Source organism: Anguilla rostrata, chromosome 16 (assembly GCF_018555375.3).
Source record: "Anguilla rostrata isolate EN2019 chromosome 16, ASM1855537v3, whole genome shotgun sequence".
NCBI classification, from domain to species: Eukaryota; Metazoa; Chordata; class Actinopteri; order Anguilliformes; family Anguillidae; genus Anguilla; species Anguilla rostrata.
This window is the reverse complement of record NC_057948.1, coordinates 14,992,422-15,014,216: the sequence shown is the minus strand read 5'-3', so window position 1 is coordinate 15,014,216 and position 21,795 is coordinate 14,992,422. Positions and strand designations below refer to the sequence as shown.

Sequence of the window (21,795 nt, the reverse complement as noted above, 5' to 3'; positions counted from 1 at the left end):
AAGCTTGATATACGCTGGTCTGTTATGAACTGGTCAACTAGCATGGTCACACTTGCCAGCAACTTACTGTAAATTTTACTGTGTTCTTTTTACAGTAACCTGCTAGCAGTTACACAATTATAAAAAATATTTGTTAATTAGGCCTGATTATATCCATCCATTATCTAACCCGCTTATTCCTGGAATCACAGGGAGGCTGGAGCCTACCCAGCATGCATTGGGCAAGAGGCAGGAACATATCCTGGACAGGTCACCAGTCCATCACAGGGCACACACACACCATTCAGTCACACCTATGGGCAATTTAGAGTGCCCAATTAGCCTAACCCGCATGTCTTTGGACTGTGGGAGAAAACCCATGTGAAAAGGGGGAGGACATGAAAACTCCACACAGGAGGGTGGACCCTAGGACCTTTTTGCTGTGTCCACAGTCCACAGTCCACAGTACCACCATGCTGCCCCTGATTATGTATACATAAAAATATAAAAACAATCCACCTGCCTTTGATCTGTAAGGGGAACTTCTTGGTAGGGTCTGAAACAGTCATTTAATGCAAATGAAAATGCGAAGGAGGGTTTGCATTATTATTTGAATTTTGTCAGGGTCGATGCAGAAAACCATGGAAGTGAAGTTGCAAATGGCAAAACTACTGTGGATTACTACTGTAAGTTATGCCCCTGCAGCAAGACACCAGTTCATGCAGGTGTGCATGTTTTGACACAGGACATCCAACACCCAAGAACTGTAAAAACACCTCCCACCCCACCCAGAAAACTCCCAGCTCATATCAGTACCAAGTGCCTGATTGTATGCTCTGCAATGATAATATCACAAAAAAAAACTGCCATGCGGTACAGCCCAATAACACGTGATCATAAAATAAAATACCAAGTAACACATACCAAGTAACACTAGCTTAAAAGCTGTTGGAAAGTAGCGTGTAAAACTTTAGGTGGAAAGAAAATAAGAATAAGAAGAATAACAACTATGCAAAAGAACAGGCAGTGGGTCACTGAAGCAACCACACTAATTCATTTATGGTTTGGATTTGAACGACAGATTTGTCACCCAACAAATTTCTAGCTTGCGGGGCATACCCCCATACCTATTCATCAAACAAAACAGATCAACAAGTAGCCTAAACCTGATAGAGTACTGAGAGTTGAGGGTAAAGCTCAACCTTACACATAAAACTGCTGAATCACTCGGCATCTGAAAGAGAATTACTCTAGTATTTTGATGGTTTGTAGTCCTTGCAGCTTCTTGGGCCATGAAAATGAAAATATTTCTGTCAATAAGTAATTGTTAAGGTTGTCTGTGATATAGTTTCAAAAACATAGCGCTTCTGTCACTTCTTTTGAAAATGTTCAACATATTGTGCCCATTCAATGTTCAATTCTGTATTTATTTTTCCTGCAGTTGTTAAACATGAAAATGTAAACATGCCATGAAAATGTAATTATTTGATTTTTGTTTTTCTGACATGCTATGTGATAGGCTACACATTTATTTTCAAATAAAACACTATACTTTTAATTGATGTCACGTATCTCAAGAAGCTCTTCCCTAGATGCACGTTTTTACTGAGTTTTTGTTGTATCTATGCAACAATGTAGGCTATGACTTAAGGGGCATATATTTCCGCATGCGATTAGAAACCAAAGAAACTTGCGCTGGGTCCAGTATGACAATTCTTGAAAGCGGAAAGTTCTGAACTCATCTTATTTTACGTTTAATGGTTGCAAACCACAACTATGCGTTATGTTTGTAAAACCGCTTTTCGCAGCTTTGCACACAAAACCTAGCAAGTGATGCGTGATAATTCGGTAGATGTTGCTGTTAGTGTGCATCATGGGCAACATCAAGATTCTCGAACAGATCAAGAGCTCTTTGCTGAGGAGGACGCGGTCCTACCGGAAACTACACTTTTTTGAACTTGCTTCGTACAATGAGTCGAAAGGAAAGTAGGCTATACAAGAAGAAAGCTCTAATAAAGAGCTGAAACATTTTTAGTTCCAAAAATATTATTAACGTCACGAGAAAGTGGACGGCGAAAAGAAGATTAATGACCTTAGATTCTGGACGATAAGCAGGACAAGTGTTTCAGAGAAAATAACGGATCATTCTTTTTTATCATGGAAGATGTGAGTAGGATCCGACGCGGCCGGAGTTTGGGTGTGTTCTGTATGTAGTCTAGGCTACTTCATTTAGGATAGTTAATGATTTACTGACAAGACACAAACATCGAACTGTCTGCATACACCTTTTTTGGGATAATGTGCGTTATAATTTTTTTAATTTTATTATTATTATTATTATTATTATTATTATTTTTTAAATATTGGGGGCGTAGGCTGTTTTCTTAAGCATTTAATGAGATGACATTGCTAGGTTACCAAAGAGTGAGCCCAGCAACAAAATAAAGGGCAGAAAGAAACTCTAAAAAGGGTTCTCGTCTAGGCTAAGGGGTGGATACAAGCTGTTGGCTTACAAGCCTAAGGCTGATGGTAGCCGATTTGCATAATGATGTGGAACTGTAGTTTATTCTTCACAACAGTAGCCTACAGTAAAAACAGTTATAGGGCTCAGTTATGCCACCGCATACATCAAAACAGGCGCTGAATTAGACCCAGCCTGTTTATTCCATACAGTAGGCAACTTTTGCCAAGGTATATTACCCGGAAATGTAGCCTATGCAGCAGAAATGTTGGAGGTCAGAAGATGATCCTTGCAACCCGGCTTGTTGGTATGGCTCAATAGGCCTTATGATCCCACGGATACGGGGCGTTGTCATGCACCTGTCATTGTGCACCTGCCAGGTGTCGACAAAATTGCTCGCGCTTACAGATAATATCTAGCTTCGGAAAAATTAACGCGCCTCCGATGTATTCATGGGTGTACATAGCGATGGCCTAAAGAAAGCTTGCTGTTCAAAAACAAGCACTGATTTATAGCCTGCATTGCCATTAGAAAAGTTGCTAGCTTTGGCAGTGATGTGGACTGCATCATATAACTTGTTTTTCCCGGGGTTTGTGGATAAAATGCGTCCGTCCGAACTTTTGTAGCAGGAAACATTTAGTTGATGTAGCCTACATGTTGCATGGTTGCAGAAATTCAAAATAGCCTAAAACTGATTTAAATCAAACAGCCATGAAAGTTCAAATGTGAGTTATTTAATATAGTTCCATGCGTGATTTGATACATTTTACCGTAAAATTTAAGCCTTTCCTGAAGTGTGCCGGTAAACCTCTGAACGCCTGAGCTGTAGGTCACTCGTTTGAAATCTGGAGTCCCTATGTGCTACACTTTCTAACAGAGAGAGTGTTTCTGTGTATTGGTGTACAGCTATTTGTGTGATTGTGTGTATATGTGTGGATGTCAGTGGTTATTTATCTGTGAATGTGTGTGAATAAGAGAACTGTAGGCTATGTAGGTGTCAGATGGTATGTGTGCCATATCTGTTTTTATGAGAGAATGTGCGTATTTGTGTTAGTAGGTGTGTATCTGTGTGAGTGTGTGCGAGTATGCATGTGTGTTGCTGTCTATTGGTACGTGTCTGTACGGGTGTGTTATAATAACTGTGTGTGTGTGTTGGGAGGGGTTCTGGGTGAGCTCTTGATGTCTCTCTCTCTGTATGGTGGCAGGGTGTGAAAGGAGCCACGTCGGAGCCAGGGAAGGTGGGGTGGGTGAAGAAATCCTCAGGGAAGCTACTGGGGAGCTACAAGGAACGCTACATCAAGGTGGAGAAGACAGAGATGGTGGTGTTCAAAAATCAGGTGCGCACAGAGACGGATGTTGCACAGTGAGATACTCAGAGATGAATGTGTTGCACAGTGAGATGAGACTGTGTGAGGTGTGGCATAGAGATGGATGTGCAGGATGACATTTTTGATTATTGTTTATTTGTTTTAAATGCATCCAGAAATAGTGTCTGAAGAAAAAGTGGACTGTAGCTACATAGCACTGTATAATGCTTCCTGTATTGGTGCACCTGTAGAGGAGAGGTATGTATCGTAGTGTAGAATGTAGGGACGAGAGATGTGTGCAATCTTTCACACACATCTTGTCGTTGTTTGAAAGACTGCTACACTGAAACACACTGCTGTACTGACACACACCGCTGCACTGAAACATACTTCTTCACTGAAAGACACTGCAAAATGACACACTGCAAACTGAAACACACTGCTACACTGAGACACACTGCTGCACTGAAGCACACTGCAAACTGACACACACTGCAAACTGAAACACACTACTTCACTGAAACACACTGCTGCACTGACACACACTGCTGCACTGAAACACACTGCTGCACTGAAACACACTGCTGCACTGACACACTGCTGCACTGACACACACTGCTACACTGAAACACACTGCTACACTGACACACACTGCTGCACTGAAACACACTGCTGCACTGACACACACTGCTGCACTGACACACACTGCTGCACTGAAACACACTGCTGCACTGAAACACACTGCTGCCCTGAAACACACTGCTGCACTGACACACTGCTGCACTGACACACACTGCTGCAATGACACATTTCTGCTATTTAATATTTAGACGATGCTTGTTCTTTCACTCAGGAGTTACAGACCTGCTTAGAGAGAGTGGATCTTGAGAAGTATGATAAATGCCTTGAGTTGCGGAGTACCTTCAAAAAGAAGAGCCGGCTGGTGCTGATCCAGGCCCCCAACTGTGGGAGTAAGGTGATTTGAAGCTGGTCGGCGGGGGTGGGGTTCTGCACTGACCATTTGATGTTTGCACTGCTGGTGAAAACTGTTCTTAAATTCACCTGGTCATCAAAGGCTGTGAACCTATTTTTATGCAATTCCATGCAACAGCAGTGTAGTTGTACAGAAAAGTGTAAACCACTTGTTAGCTAAGAAGTACCTATAAGAGTCTGCAGAGTTCAGGTCTTGTGAGACCAAAATTTCACTTGTGTCAGAGTGATGACAAGAGCAAAGAGTGGAGGCCAAAAGGAACTGCCCAAGATCCAAAGCACCACCCATCATCTGTGAAGCATGGTGGCGGTGTTATGGTTTTGGCATATATTGTTGCCACAGGTGCTGTGTACAAATCTTTAAATAGTGCTGCAATTTCTGCATGGTGAAACCAAAGTGTAAAACCCTTAAATAGAAGCGGAGAACGTGTCTTTTAACCACATGTGAATAGATAACAAATCAGAAATGGTGGAGTTCAGAGCCAAAAAAAATACATGTTTTTGTCCCAAACTTTATGGAGCTTACTGTATGCGGTATTATTCCATAGCACACTGTAGCTTTTCTTTGGTTGAATTTTTGCCATGGTTTTCAAGTTATCAGATATAAAACCACTATAAGGAACAGTGCATATGCACAGCTCTTACTCACTGAACACAGATACTGTGAGGGAGTTGGAGTTTTGGGAGACCAACCACGACTGAACAGGGGGTTCTTTAAGCTATTAACCAGAGGTAAAATAGCCACAAAGTCTCAAGAGACAAGGGAAAGGAAAACAATACTCCTTAGGGAGAGTATCCCAAAGAAAAAGCTCTACACAACCCACGTACTGGGTAAAAAAGAACTAAGGCTTAAGGAGTATAAAAATAAAACAAAACTGCCGGAGCAGAAAACGGGGCAACTCAAAGAAAACAGACCTCGAACCGAGGCTGAAAAAGTAAAACCCTAAAGAAAGAATACTGAGCTTAGATTGTGGCACTAACTTGTTGCCAACAATCTAAAAAAGCTAAAGACTGTTGTGCTAATTTTATAGCCACAACAATCCAATATCGCAGCTCAATCCTTTACCTTTACCTTTACCTTTACCTTTACCTTTACCTTTACCTTTACCTTTACCTTTACCTTTACCTTTACCTTTACCTTTACCTTTACCTTTACCTTTACCTTTACCTTTACCTTTACCTTTACCTCGCTTGACAGAATACCGGCTCTCGTGCAACATAAGTGACACTGAAGCAAAGCTTATCGGCTTGCTCAGGGTTTAAATAGAACACCAACAGGTGCAAATTGTAAAAGGAAATTTGCACGTGTATAATTCAATCAACTCAATGGCCGTAATAACTGAAGAAAAGATGCATGAAAAAACCAATGGCCGTAATAACTGAAGAAAAGGCGCAGGAAGGAAAAGAAATGGTGGCATCAGCCAAAACCATGACAGATACACTGCAGCTGTAAGCCTTTCAGTATTACAGTACAGTCACAAGGTAGCATTCAGTAACACAGTTGTGTGTTTTATTGTTCTGTAGTTCAGTTGCATGCTGCACTGTTTGGTAAAAGAGGTCCCAGTGCAACTTCAGTAACTCAGCAGACACAGGAAGTCTTCATACATATCTGCAGCAGAACCAGCCGAACGGCAGGTTACCAAAACACGGCTTTAATAAGGATACTGAACTTACACATACTCAGTCTGACCCACTCTCACATTCAATCCATCTCCACTCCATCACACACACACATACAGTCAGCACACCGCAGGTCTCCTGTTCTGTGCTTGTGGGTTCCAGGTCCATAATGTCAAGCTTCAGGTGGAGAATTCTGAGGAGAAGGAGGCATGGATCAAGGCCCTCAATGATGCCATCAACAGAGCTAAAAACAAGATCTTTGATGAGGTAATGTAATATTTTAATGGTATTTGCTTGCTGAGTTAATGATGTCTTGACAATGTTTTTTACATAATTGGCTTAAGTATGGGATGGGGTTTGTAACTGAGTAGTTGTAGGTTTGATTCCCAAATTGATTTACTGAATTGCTTCAGTAAAGGTTGGCCCTGTGACTTGGCCCTGTGTGTATAAGCATGCACTACATGGACAGGCCAAACATATGTGTGGATGGCTCTCTCACAGTCAAGATTGATTGAATAGGCGTGTATATGTCCAATTTGTATTGGTATGTATGTATTTCGCTGCCCAGCCTTTCGGTTGCGTGAATGATAGTATGTTTCTTGGTATAAGTGTGTGTTCGTAAATGTGAATGTAACATGCTGCGAGGGAAATGTCCCCATGGGGATAAAGAAGTTCTCTATGTATGTATGTACAATATGTATTTTACATGCTGTATTTATTGTACGTAGCAAATATACAATAATTTGCACATGTACTCAAATTCAGTTCAGAAGCAAGTATAAACATGTTTTCTGGAGAAATATGCTTCCTGTAGTTACTCAGCAGCAGTTTTGTACGTTAATTTCAATGTGTTCCATGAGGCAATTCAAAATATTTGACTCTTTGATCTGACACAAAGTTTGCATGACATTGTAAAATGGTAAGATTACAAAACACAGGACCAAGTGACTTGAAAGAATTGAGGAAATATTTGGTAGCATTGCTTTGAAATACATCTTATGTCATTTCGGTGAGGCAAGATAGCCTATATTGTTTGTAGTACCGTAACTTGGCGTCATTTTGATAGCAATACTTTTGAGTAACTTGGCATTTTTGTACGTTGAAAACGTGTTTTTTATGAGATATAATTTCTTTTTGCAAAGCGTTTTATTATGAGAGTGAGAAATGCGAAGTGACCCTGTAAGAAACGGTTGTGGATTATGGCTATCGTTGTGTGAATTTGTATACAGTCTGATGAGCGTGTACCGTTCAGCAGTTTCGGTTTGCTATATATGTAAAACAGTGGCTGTGAGAAAGGGTGCGGTGGCGTAAGCGTAAACGCATCAGAAACGCAGATGAAATATGGCCAGTGTATGTACTCACGGATTTGACGTCCATCCAACGAGGCTTGACTGACAAAAGAATCAGCAAGCCCGTAGAATTATAACTCCCTAGGTCGCAAGTTGTGTAGCCTTCTGTCCTGCTCCGTTGTCTGTTATTTCGTGGAGATGCACTTTTAGTGTTTGTAAGGTTTATAAGGCATTTTGATAGGCTTATCTGCAGGTAGGAATCCTCTTCGCTGTTTTGCTAAACTAGAACTGGAAAACATGATAGTGGAGAATAGGAGCAGACGCATATGTCCCAGCAGGCTTTGCATATGAGAAAATAACAACAGTGTGAGAAAAATTAGGATGAAATTATGAAATTGCGTAGTTGAAACAGTATGTTTTTAGCAGAATGGGCATGTAGGTGAAGGTTGACATGATCACGGAGTATAGTGCGAAGTAAATGGAGTAACCATGAGCGAGCTTATATTCCTTATCGAATGGTATATATAACAGTCGCTATAAAGCGTTAGCCGTTGAAGTGGAGGGTTAAGTAACGTGTGAAATCTATTGCACTGCTGTGTTTTTTTCATGTTCAGTACTAGTAGTTATAATTATGAGTGAATCATGATTTTAAATGTAATGTTTTAATGGGGAGTTGCAGAACGTACATACGTAGTAATTGTTTGTATGTGGCTAGATAGAGAACAGGGCGAGGTAACATGAATGTAGAAACGTGGCGTTTGCTGATAAGAAGGTTTTGTACGGTAGCCAAGTGAAGAAATGTAGTTAGTAGAAATGGCACAGCGGTGAACTGGTGTAACTTTTTAATAAAAGGAATACATTTGCCGTCATGAAATGCATATGGGTGGCCATGAGTGAGTTTTGGTAAAGCAAATATAAGCGTAAGAGAACGTTAGTGTAAAATAGGAAATTATCTGCCTGAGGACGAGGCGGGATTCAATCGTTCAACCGGAGGTTTACCAGTCTGTCACTTTGTTAGGGCAGCACCATGACATAGCTATGCAATGCGTGAAATATCATTAGCAAACCTGTCCGTGGTTTTAAAGAAGAACACAGGCGAGTAAGCACAGAAGAGCTCCCGTTGAATCCATATGGCTTTGCAATATTGTAGCCGGTGCAGACGGCTACGTCATAATACAGTGTATACGTTCGGGGATCGGCTGGTAGATATGGTGCAAAAGCAATAATTGAGAAGTAGTAGACAATTATTAGTGAGGGTAAAAGCAGGTTAAAGAAACACGTTCCTAGCTGGGCTTGAACCTGTGACCCTGTGTTCCCAAGACTGTAACCTTACCCACTAGGCCACAGGCAGACTAGTTGTTTGTACTTAAAATGTTTCAGAGTAAAAAGGTATGGGTATTTTGTGTGTGTATGCAAGTTTTTCATTGGGTCGTGTAGGTGAAGATTTGGCGGGTGTCGGTAAAATGTCCAATGGGGAGACATGTTATTAGTGGGATAGGCTGCAGGAAAAATAAGAATGAGAAGAAGAAGAAGATGAAGAAGGAGAAAATTCAAAATCCTTAGTTTTGGGCTTTATTGTGTGGACATGTGAAGTTGTTTATGAAATCTGTCTGTTGAAATGGGGTCAGAATGTACAGAATTTAATGTTTTTAAGGGCTGAGTGTCTGTGGCTGTTGTGGTTATTTCTGTGGGGAACCCTGAAAAGTGCCAAACTCTCGGTGCTGTATAGGTATGGGGCATGCCCCCGCCAAGGCGTAACTTGGCGGGATGGCATACCTGCCATCCCAATGTTTAAAAAAGTAAGCTCTGAAATTTGGTCTGGATTTATTTTATATGGTAATTTAATACTTTGCTGCAAAATTCTGCTCCAGCGTGTGGTATTGCAGAGTTCTAAGTGTTCTACTATATCCAGTAAATAAACAGCTGAAGAGATGAGGAGGCCCATGATGAGCACAAGCATAAAAGAATGCCCTTAGAATGTGATATGCATGGCTTTTATTCTTATCCCCAGGTGAAGGTAGATGAAAGCTGTTCTTTAGACCATGTGACTCAGTCTCGTCCCCGAGGAAACCGCAGCCGTAGGCCACCTACCAGAATTCACTTGAAGGAGGTAAGGGTATATGAGTATCTAAGTTATGGAGAATGTAAGTATCTGAGTAATGAAGCAACTAAAGCCGCGTTTCCACCGCAGGAACTAGGGTCTAGATTTAGTTCCGGGGGCTTTGTTTTACCCCCCAAAAGGTTCCTGCTCGGGGGGTAGTACTTTCCGAAAGTACAGGAACCTTTTGGGTGGAGCTTGCAGCGCTGAACATTTCTGATTGGTCGAGTACTCGCAGCAGTTTTTTGTGTCTATTTTCAGGCGCCATGTTTAAAAATATGCAGGCGCAAACCAATTTATTTTCATAATAACTTCAAATCAAACTTGTATGTAATGCGGCGCAGTAGCCTACTTTTGGTTATAGCCTGCCAACGTCTTGGAATTATAACGTGTGCTCTTCTGTTCTTTTCTTGCTTTAGTATTCGTTTTATAAAATGCTAAGCATTCGTGCTGGGACAGCATATTACGTACTAAAACATTCAAACGGATTAATTCGGTTGCTGAATATTTTCTTCCGGATTTTCTTTGTTAGCCCGTTGTAATTGACTCAAAACCTTTGATACAGTTATGTGAGGTATGCGGTAGTTCTGCGTAATTCACATTGGTGATACAGTAAAAGCAAACTGGAAATCACCTTCCGCACTTTTTTCACATGGTAAAATAACAGGTTAATTCTAGTAATCGTACCTTTAGCTTTTTCAGACTGCCGTAATTTTACTCTGCCATTCTTCAATTCCACAAAAAGACCAGGAAGACTATGGACTAATTTATGGTGCATGGTTCGCATCTGGAGGGCACACTTCGCTGCTCGGCTAGCAGTAACTTCGAAGGAAAACAATCGGTGGCTGTACCACTACTAATTTAAATTTTCACGCAAGTCCGAGTTTTCGTTTTATTCTTGTCATTTTGCGATTAGCCTATATAGAATTGACGATGAGAAAGTAATCAAACAGCAAATTGTTTACAACGTGTATGCTTTCTGCTGTTGTTGCCAGTTATATTGGAAATGTGAATGCATTCTGTCGCTTCGGATGTCAAGACATGAAAGCGAATGTTCGCATAAAAACAAATGAATGTGTTTGAGAAGATATATAAAACAGTTACAATCTGACTATTGGTCTGTTATATCCTATTTGTTGCATAACGGTCCAAGTTCAGCTACCAACGACAGTTTTGCTTGACAACGGTAAAATATGCCCAAATGGCTGCAGAAGAATATTTCAATTCCATGTGATTAAATGGATAAAAATCAATAAATACAAAAGTAACCATATATAGTCATTGTTGGTAACCCGTTGTATATAAGTGGAATAAACCCCTCCGGGCTGTCCCGGTTATTAGAAAATAATGTAGGCTACTTCAGTGGTAGTATGGGGTTACAGAAGAAATCATATGACAGATGGACCGACGACAACGTCGCTTTTTCATACGTCAGTGGGCTAATTTGCCTAATCTTCACGGGACTTTAGACCCCGGTGGAAACGCAGACAACCATTGGCTGAAGGAACCTTTTAGTTCCTGGTAAAGTAGTTCCTGGGAGTGAAAGTTCCGGGTAATTTTGGTGGAAACTCGGCTTAAGTCATTGAGTAGCTGAGTAACAACATTGCTGAATACCCTTGCACAGGTGGTGAAAATGAAAATTAAGCCTTTGCTTTCCACAAATACACACTTAGGAATTTCCTCTTGGTAACATGGAGATTTTCTTATAAATTGTTTTTAGCCCCCCTCCTATCTCTTCCAGGTTGCCAGTGCTTCCTCTGATGGTATCCTAAGGCTTGACCTGGATACAGCTGAACACACTCCCAATGGGACCCATGAACTGAGTGCAGCCACAGTTGAGGTCACTGACATTAAGACAGACCATGTACCGAAGCCACCCGTGGCCCTGTTGCAGCCCAGTGAGGGCCTCCAGGAGACACTCAGCGAGGAGGGGATGACTGACCCCATACCTCCGCTGAAGGAGAGCAAACTCAGGGTACTGGAGGAGGAGGACACATCGGCTGGGACCACTGCTGACAGTGGTTCAGAACCAGTGGCAACAGAAAAACCTACAGGTACACAGGATCATGCGGAGGACCATCCCTTTGAATTACCATCGAAGTCACAGCTCAGCACCGCCTCTGAGCAAGTAATGGGCAAGGATGGCCTCAGTCCCACCCTCTCTGACACACCCATCACACCACCAGTGGACATGCCTACTTCACCCGTACTCCAACGGCATGAGTCTGACCAACCTACCCCTGAACAGGAGCTGCCCTCTGAACAGGAGCTGCCCTCTGAACATGAGGTGCCCTTTGAACAGGAGCTGCCCTCTGAACAGGAGATGCCCTTTGAACAGGAAGTGGCCAACCCACTGCTGAATGCACCTGAACCCCCAGCATCCTTATCCTATAGGGCAGAGGTCCAGTTTGTTATAGGCCCTGTCCAGCCTCTGGTCACTGAACCTGCAGAATATTCACCAGAATTGCTTCCAGAATCTCTTCCAGAACCTTCCTCAGAATTTTCTCCAGAACATGCTCCAACACCTGCTCCAGAATCTCCTCCCTCTACGGAACCTGCTCCAGAAAGTTCTGGCCTGCCAGCGACCCCTAATATGAAGTCCCTGAAGGTCCTAGCTGTCAGTGATCAGTCATGTGACCACTGGGAGGGGTCAGTGCAGGATCCAGCTTCCTCAGAAGAGACCATTATTCCTCTTGAGAGACTGGGGGTTCTGTCAGAGGAAAAAGGATGTAGCCCCTCCATGGGGCAAGAAGACATTAAGTCTAAAGACAGTGGCCAGCGATCTCATGATGGGGCTGACAGCTTGGAGGAGGATGGGGCCGGGAGTCCACCTCACTCCATCCCCACCCCCGTGGGGGACCTGATGTCCAGCGAGGAGGAGCAGCGCCCCAACGTGGACGAGTTGCGCAGCCGTGTTGCACATGAGCTGCAGACCACCCAGGAGCTTCTGGGAGAGGTGTGCCAAGGAGAAGGGCGAGGCCTGGTGCCAGAGGATCTTCTGATGAAGGCAGCCAAGAAATTTCAGCTGGCCCAGCTCTGCCTGAGACAGGCCAGCACCCTCAAACTCTGTGAACCCCCCAGCAGGAAGGACAAGAGGACAAGCTGGTGACCACACAACACTCACACCCAATCTCTCTCTCTCTGTCTCTCCCTCTCTCTCACACATGCACACACACAGCAACACACTTGAGAATGAACTCCCCACCACAAAAAAACACCATGGCAACATTTTCTAACCACTTCCTGTAAAAGTAACATGCCAATGAACATGCATTTTTTTAAACTTTTGCTAAAGTAAAGGTTTAACTGTAAAACATAGGCCATTGTTTAAAACAGCAAATAAAGTATGGGTCATGTATGTACTTCACACATTTACGCATATTATAACTTTGCTTCAAAAATTGTACGTTAATTAACATTTGCACGAAAAGGATACATTGCATTAGCAGAGCAGCTTTATATCTTTTATGTTACTTCAGTTATGTAGTATCTTCTTATCACATGCAGATTCAGAAACCTTGGTGCCTTTAAGTTGACCACCATCATGATGAATGCAGTCCTATGGGGTGAATTTAAAGGCATTGACAGCAGCCTTTTCCCCCAGCCAGGCACTAGAGCAGCTGATCTCCTGGAAGTGTTTGATCATTGCTATTCTTCAGAATGTTTTATAATACAGCTGATATTCATGGTATGTTGTAGTGTTGCTGATATTCAGGTCTAACTGAGCGCCAGACTGCTTTTGTTGTGCAGCTGATTTCCTGGGTGTGTTGGACTGCAGCTAATCTCCAGGGTTTTATGGTAGTGCAGCAGACCTTTAGGGTGTTGTCCTTGTGCAGATGCACAGTAGTTGAGCGATCCTTCCTGTATGAAACAGTGTTGTGTAATACGGTACATGTGGCCTCATATTAATGTTTACGGTTTAAATTATTAACAAACTTCACATGTGGGTTAGAGGTAATACACAAGTACTTTTTTCTGAGTACTTCCTTTGTTCTCTGTGAAGTAGAACGGATATTTTAAAATGTACATTCTGTCGAGTAAAAACTTGAGACAAACCCACTTTCAGTGTTGGCCCATGTCTAGTTAAAAAAGAGAATGTAACCCACTTTAAGGATATTTAAGATCAGTCTAGAAAGTTCAGTAAGTGTGGTTTATCATATTGCACATTTAACAATGCCATGCTTGCTTTATTGCTCAATCTGTGTGAGTGCATTTGGTTACTTGCTGTTATTTTAGGGTTCTTGTTTGTGATTCATTAGTCTAACATACTGGTAGAGCTGAAAACGTCCATTCACTGATTTAAAAAAATCTGTTAGGTAAATAGTCTAATCTGATATGATCTTATATTGTGCACGAAGGTCATAAAACTTAAAAATGGATGTAAAAAAGCTAAATATAAAAGATGTATATGTATTTGTAATGTTGTAGTATTGCTGTGCAATATGTTTGGAATCTTACTAATGATAAATTTGGGTCCAGTGCTATGTAAACATGTATTAATAAAGAGGTTTTATCTCTATAGTAAAATATTATCTTAGCCCTCACTAATTTTTGCACAGCATATTTCGGGCATAAATGGCACAAAAGACTCCTGAAAATTTATAAGAATTATCACCAATATAACAAAAAAGGTCAGTTAGTAAATTAAGAGGCATCAGAAATTAGCAGTCAGCAATTTAACAGCTACAGTGTACAGTTTAAGTATTATTTCCTTTTTGACACATTAACTTCAGAGGCAGTATAACTTTTGCATTCAAAACAGGAAATCCATCAGCACATCACACCCTTAGCAGCACAGTCCACAACTCCGCCCACCCCCACTTACCAATGACACATACCATGCCCCCCACCCTCCAGTAACACATACCACGCCCCCCACCCCAGCCTGCCAATCTTCACATGCAGTGGCTGTGCAGTCTGAGGGAAAGATGCATGATGCTGTTCTGTGGGCAAGAAAAGCAAACACCTCCGGCCTGTTTCAGTAGGGCTTCAGCAAAGAATTAAATTAAGCGGTGAGCGACTGAGTGAGGGAGAGGTTTCGAGAGGGACCGTTGCTTATCTGTGTTATTTCATGGTTTTTCTGCTCAGACGTTTGATAGCCATGAATATCTCATAGAAAATGTCTCCCTCTTGTGACAAGGACTTGACAAAGCTGTAAAACCAAAGTCTGTATGGAGAAAACTAAACTGACACCTAAGCATAACCCCACAGACCTTACTGTCCTATCACAGCACAAACTCACATACCATACTGTCCAATCACAGAACAATCTCACCGATCCAATATCTACGCACAGCACAAAACAGAGATCCTAAGAAATCACCACAGAAACCTGGCTGGTTTTGGTAATCAAGCATGATGCTTTACTTAATCAAAAAATAATTTTTTAAAAATGTACCAGGGAATAAAGATCTCTCATAATCTGTTCTGTATATTCATTTCCTCAACACAGTACACAAGGAACTGCATTGATCAGTGCATTGTGGCAAATTTAATACTGAGCAACAAGGAGGAAATGTTTGGCAGTGTTGATGTAATGTTAGAAAACACACACAAGAAATCAATGTAGAATGGAAGATGAAGAAAAAACAATTTTAACACGATCATAAAAGAAGAAAATTTACAAGAGGCAATATAACAAATCCATACAAGCAATTATTATATTTACAGAAACCTTTTTTCTAAAAATATTTTCTCCAAAGAAAAATAGGCTAATTTTATTTTTTCTTGTACTTAACTCATATCGATTCGTAAGAAAAACACTGAGGCTGGTTGAGACCTGTATGAAAGGCAGACTGGTGGGTTTTGGGTCCATGCTGGTTTTTGGGGGTGCCCTTTGTCACGGTCAGTGCTGGCGGGAAGCGGTGGCTGAGTCCTGCGGTTCCTCCTCTGGGTCACTGTCACCACCGCACCGTGTTCTCTGTACATCCAGCTCCTCTGCACTGACCATGGCAGGGTCTATGGCTGCATACCGCGTGCCGTGGAACTGGCGCAAGTGAATCTGAGATGGCAACATCACCAATTAATCAACTGCAGACCACCAACCAAGCCTTTCACACTCAGGACTGTGCAGGGAAGAGGCTACACTGTTCAGTATCTTTCACCATAAACCCCTGCAGCTGGGTATAAATCCCTGTAGCAGAGTATACATTTATGAAGAGAGTACATATCCCTACAACTGGGTATAAATTCCTGTAGCAGAGTATGCATTTATGCAGAGAGTACATATCCCTACAACTGGGTATAAATTCCTGTAGCAGAGTATGCATTTATGCAGAGAGTACATATCCCTACAACTGGGTATAAATCCCTGTAGCAGAGTATGCATTTATGCAGAGAGTACATATCCCTACAACTGGGTATAAATTGCTGTAGCAGAGTATGCATTTATGCAGAGAGTACATATCCCTACAACTGGGTATAAATTCCTGTAGCAGAGTATGCATTTATGCAGAGAGTACATATCCCTACAACTGGGTATAAATCCCTGTAGCAGGGCATTTATCTGTGTAGCCGGGTATAAATTTCTGCAAGTGAGTATATATCCCTACATCTGGGTATTAATGCCTATAGCTGGATATAAATATCTGTAGCAGAGTATGCATTCTGCAGAGAGTATATATCCCTCCAACTGGGACTGCTGACATGTCAAAGTTGAAGTAAAAATGTCATAGAGCTAGGCTAAATATTTTCTAAATGAGCAAATGAGCAAAATCAAAAAACTGTTACATTTATGGCGACTCTCCCGATTTTATAGATCATCATGTAATGTAACAACATAATTCCAAGAAAATTTCCAAAATATGCACTAATGGTTTATGCAAATATGTCATCTCTTTGCAATGGAATGAGTGGGAAATGGCAAATACCTGAATTATGTAATAATCCTTTATGCTATTAAGTGGATTCTACTGTATTAACCTACACTGTTTTGCCTATAAGTGCAGATTGAACTGAGAAATAAAATTCTGAAAAGCTTTTAATGCTGTGTAGAGTACAAGCATTCATGGTGCAAGCATTCGTGCAAGCAATATTAATTAATATAGTTAAGTAATATAGCTTTGATTGACTTGAAATGTTTTTGAAGACATATTACAATTCCAAATACCACTATTCCTGTAGATGATCCTGTCACAATGTTTAAATCCTCCAGTATAGGTGATATTCTCCCCCCTTCTGGCACTTACAGTATGTAACCCTTAAATAAATATTAATTGTTCCAATTTTTATTTTTGTCACGGTTTTAATTTTCATAGCCTACATCTCAGTGCACTGTGGTGGTCTCTTGAAGACCAGAACTTTACAAATGTAGCTAAATAGCACGCAACACTAAGTCAGTAAAGAAAATCCCCTGTCAAAACACTTTTGTCAGTCTATATTAACAGTTTGTACTTCCTACAGCAAAGGACACAACCTTCCAACACCGACTTCCACTTCCTTCTCCACCCCCCACCCAGTTCTTTTCAAGCATGTGTGTGGCACTTGGGAACTTTCGTCTTACAGTTAAATTATTGGAGGCTACAGCTAACAACTTCCAATGAAAAATTCATTGGTTGCAAGTATGCCTCGTTGGCCTGAGAGCCGCTAGCTGAATTGCCAACGGATGAGACATAGCCACATTGTTGGAGCAACTCAACCCTTGGTCTCACCACATCATGTACAAATTCCCTGGGGTGCATTATAAATCCCTATACCTTAGTATAATTTCCCAGTGCTTGGATATTCATGGATATATGGAGCAGGATATTAATTCATTTCACTCCATACACAGAAATACACAGGGGAAAGTCAGATATTCATGTAAAGCAGTTACCAACACACACTGCCATGCGCTGATGTGGTGAAAAAGAGGAACAGCTGCCTGCTGGTGACAGAGGCCCTGCTCTTAGTTCCTCTATTAAAGGCATTACAAGAGAAACAGCTGAAATTACTCTGATCGCAAACAGACCACTCGTTCTTTTTTTTGGGCTGGCCCTCAGTATTAATATCCTGCACTTGCCTGTTTTAGCAAAGGGGATAGAGAGCATACACTGCAAGCCTGAGGCTTAAACTCATCTGGAGAAAGACTGCAGACTGATTCCGACGGGCAGACTAACCTGGATGTACAGATTGACTTCTGCACTCCTGCACAGGTAGGGGAAGTTCCCCCCAGTTTTTAGGTGAGCTCTCTTTGCATCAGGGTACAGCTTGTACATCTCCTCTTTCACTTCATGCGAAAGGGCACTCTGATCAAACACCTTAAAATTGACAGAAAAGCCATCAGCCTTACAAATACCTCTAAACAACAGAATAACCATCGGTTTTACAAAATCTTTCAAACAACATCATAACCATAAGCCTAACAAATATCTTCCAACAGAATAACCATCATCACTATTACCTCAAAATAACAAAAGCCATTGGTATTACACACATATTCAAAATAAAACTGGGGCATTTTTATATAAGTTTGTAATCAAATTTGTTTTTGGTTCAAATTTTCACATTGCACTGTGCTGCACTGTGCAGGGGAATCACAATGGGGGGAATAGTGGATCTGCGTACTCAGGGTCCCAAGAAAGGCGGGGTGGGGTGGGTTCCACACTCAAGTAACACATGAACCCTAGGTGCTTCAGTATGAAGTAATACAGGTAACAATGCAGTGAGGTGAATGTGAGGGAGAGGCAGAGCTTACATCGATGATGGTGACCGCCACATCCTTTATTTTGTGCGGTTCCACATAAGAGTTCTGGCAGTTGAGTGTCAGCCGAGAGGCCAGTTCGCTCTGGCTCAAACTCTCCAGCTGCAGGAAACAACAGCACATTAGTCACAATCATTGAGGAAAGAGGCATTGGCAAACCGGCATACTCTTATTTTGTCTCGCTTCCTCTGCATAGTACTCCACCCTGCAGGTGAGAGTCTTAGGGACATTCAGCCCAACTCAGCAGCCTTTCTCTGCCTAATCCAGGAAGAAGCAAGTGCTTTTAACACAAATGTGGAAGAGGGTAGGATCTCAGTAATAAACTGAATTATCTCTCACCCGATCCACCATAAAGTCGATGGCTTCCACCATCTTTGAGTCCACCGGCCCTCTGGCAAAGTTACCGAGAACGATCTTCTTCAGCATGAAGGCAGGCATCAACCAGAAACTAGGAGACATCGGAAAAGACAAGATTAAAACTGTGAATTTCCCACAATACATCAGTGAACCACAAACCTGCGGAAGTCATTCTCCAAACCCTGGCTGCACTTTTACCTGTTTGCCGTCAAAGTCTGGTGAAAGATGGATGTGTCACTAAAGGAGTTGCAGAGGATAAGAGAGTGCACTCTGGGGGATTTGTGTGTGCACTCAGCAAACTTCTGTGCCAGGAAGCCTCCTAAAGAGGCCCCAAACAGATGCACCTTTTTCAAATGGAGAAATATGCACAATCAAATCAAATGTCATAAGAAAACTACTATTGGTGATAACATTTTTTAAATGGCTAAAATTTCTTTAAAAAAGGCAGACCTTGTCCAGCTGTAAGTAATCTAGCAACTTTCTGAATCCATCACAAAACTCCAGCAGATCCCAGTACACAGGGTACTGCAGCTAGAGGAAAGAAAATGTATCCCTATCTGTTAATCAAATTTTCCAGTAATCATAAATGCATGTAAATCATATATTGCCACTTCTTAAAAACACACAACCTGTATCTGGTGAATTCAATTTTAACTTCCCTTCCCTTTTAATTCGTGAAAAATAAATATTTTTTGTTATGTAAAAATAATCTGGAAAACACGTCTGGTGAAAAAGCATAAAAATAAGCACACTAAAAAAATCACTGCTGCTGAGGGGCTGTTCGATTTTAGGGGCTCACCGATATCACCCTGTACCCCCAGCCTGTGAGGGCTAAGATCTGCTGGAAGAACACCTCAGCTGTCCCGCTGACCGGGGGGAGCAAGATGATGGGACATCTGATGCTTTTGGGGCCAGCATCATACAGTGACCAAACCTTACTGTCGTCATCATCCACAATAATCTACAGCAACAGACAGAACAGGTCAACTGTCATCATCCAGGAAGATGAGAGCAAGGTGAGCTGCTCTTCACCAGCACTGCTGTGTGAAAGAGGAATGGAGAGGACACCTCCAGTACGGTATCCTGTTAAGATGACCAAAGCTTGGACCCTGTCTCTCACATGTAAAATGAGATGCTGCAAGTAAACATTGTGGTAAAAACAAAATGTCCAACATGGAAAGATATCAAATGACAATTTTTTTTTGGGCAGATCTGATATACTATGCAAACAAAATTAGTCATAACTATAAGCTTGAGCTGGTATACTGTGCATTTTCTATCAGTGAGGCATCAATGACCATTAAAAAAATCTTACTCGTTTGAGTGGAACGGTGCTTCTGAACCAGTTGTAGTCTGGAGATACTCTTATCTCCTCCATTTCTGTGGGGAAAGGAAGCCAGAGTTGGTGATCTAATAGAAATCATATTTAAACTGCACCCCTAAAGCGCGTTGGACAGAATGAACGTGGTTGAAGGCTCGTTAGAAATCAAGCTGACAATATTCCTTATATCAATGCAACACATCGAGTTAAATCACGTGACCCACTTTTGACTACAGAACATCCAACGTACCACACCACCAACATTCTGAATCTAACAGGGTGAACTTCAGAGAGGACGCAAACTGACATTTTCATAAATGTATTGAATAAATATCTCTACCAATAACTCGCCATAAAGATTTGGGCTCCATGAAAGTGGCGATTATGTCTAGGGATTACAATATAGTCACGTTAAAACCACCCAATTATCCTTTGGTGAAGAGACGCAAAAACATAATAAACAGAATAAATTAGTATGGCCGTGAACAACATGGACAATATGCATTCAGCATGGTTTTAAAAGACAAACGCAATTTAAAGAAAACAAGAACGAAAAAGCACTTACTGCGCTGCACCTGTTTTACTTGGAGATAGTTCGGTATAAATAACCAATTCCGTGCATTTACCATTTCCAAAGAATAAAATTAAAAAACGTTTTGCTTATTGGCCAGATGAGTTACGTGCTGTACATCTGGTTTGTAGCTAGCCAACTGGCTTTTGTAACATACAAGTTACAATAAATCAAAGCTACTTCACCGTAGAACTTGGGCCACTTGAAGACCAGATAGAAACCACAGTATCAAGCACGGACACATACAAAACGTTCCAACTAGAGCATAGCTTTACTGGTAATATCTTGTTGTGTATAAACGTTGTCCTTTAGGTCTCTTCCAATCGTTTTCACGGGGATCATTTTAATTACGCTTGATTCGAGCGCACATAAAGGAGCAGGCTAATCAAACCAATTTATGTCAAGAATTCACGTTTTCATCCTGTCAGGCTGAAACAAAAGCAATACGATTAATTTTTAAGAAAATACAATAAGAATGTGAAAAGAAAAAACAATCAAGGAAACCAGATATTACCGTATTTTTGATTACATTCGGTCCTACTCACATTTAACTTTTTACCAAGGTTAGCATTAGCTAGCTAGCTGCCTTGCTCATACCTTCAATAAATATTACGTTAGTTGTAAACCGAAACATATGACTTTTCTTTTCTGCTTAGACTTCCGTAATTCAGAGAGCACCGCCCCACTTTTAGTAGAACATGCGCAGAAGGCCCATAAAAACAGCGAGAGAGAAGGTTTACTGATCTAGAATGAACGTTTTGGGGTAAAATATATTGACATAATATTCGCCATTATTAATACTCACAACGCTTTACTTGTGTTTTAACTTTGTTTACGTCATTTCAGACTTGTTATCTTTAACTGGTTATAAACTGATTTCATTTGAAACCAGCTGACTTTGATACTGCACCATTTTCAATATTATATGTACCAGCGGGGGTAGGCACCGTTGGTAATGGTGGGTGCACAGTAAGGTACCGTCTGTCCAGCTTGCCCGCATTCTCCAGTCATTCATTAGTTTTGTGACATCTCGTAGGCAACCCGCAAGTTAAACAGTTCGTTTGCAAGCCTGAATGGTCGCTGCTGAACTAAGAAACTGCAGCGCTTAGTGTGTTTTGTGGT

The 21,795-nt window shown here is 41.4% G+C and overlaps 2 protein-coding genes across 5 annotated transcripts; one reads left to right on the top strand and one right to left on the bottom strand.

The window, feature by feature from the left end:
• Nucleotides 1–1,667: 1,667 nt before the first annotated feature.
• LOC135241615 (pleckstrin homology domain-containing family O member 2-like) lies at nt 1,668–14,273 on the top strand. Of its 2 annotated transcripts, XM_064312148.1 has the most exons (7): nt 1,668–2,145; nt 3,646–3,777; nt 4,601–4,723; nt 6,520–6,624; nt 9,658–9,756; nt 11,486–12,031; nt 12,068–14,273. In XM_064312148.1, the coding sequence occupies exons 1-7, from the start codon at nt 2,137–2,139 to the stop codon at nt 12,851–12,853; spliced, it is 1,800 nt and encodes a 599-aa protein (XP_064168218.1). In that variant the 5' UTR covers nt 1,668–2,136; the 3' UTR covers nt 12,854–14,273. The 2 variants fall into 2 exon arrangements, with proteins under 2 accessions (XP_064168218.1, XP_064168217.1); XM_064312147.1 differs by having other exon boundaries at nt 11,486–14,273.
• Nucleotides 14,274–15,212: 939 nt separating this feature from the next.
• On the bottom strand, nt 15,213–21,353 carry LOC135241616 (maspardin-like). 3 transcript variants are annotated; one of them, XM_064312151.1, is made up of 9 exons: nt 21,219–21,353; nt 20,097–20,161; nt 19,581–19,742; nt 19,232–19,312; nt 18,980–19,125; nt 18,764–18,872; nt 18,419–18,526; nt 17,841–17,981; nt 15,213–15,745 (listed from the first exon to the last, which is right to left on the bottom strand). In XM_064312151.1, the coding sequence occupies exons 2-9, from the start codon at nt 20,157–20,159 to the stop codon at nt 15,590–15,592; spliced, it is 966 nt and encodes a 321-aa protein (XP_064168221.1). In that variant the 5' UTR covers nt 20,160–20,161; nt 21,219–21,353; the 3' UTR covers nt 15,213–15,589. The 3 variants fall into 3 exon arrangements, with proteins under 3 accessions (XP_064168221.1, XP_064168220.1, XP_064168219.1); XM_064312150.1 differs by having other exon boundaries at nt 21,188–21,348; XM_064312149.1 differs by lacking the exon at nt 21,219–21,353 and adding an exon at nt 20,668–20,838.
• Nucleotides 21,354–21,795: the final 442 nt, after the last annotated feature.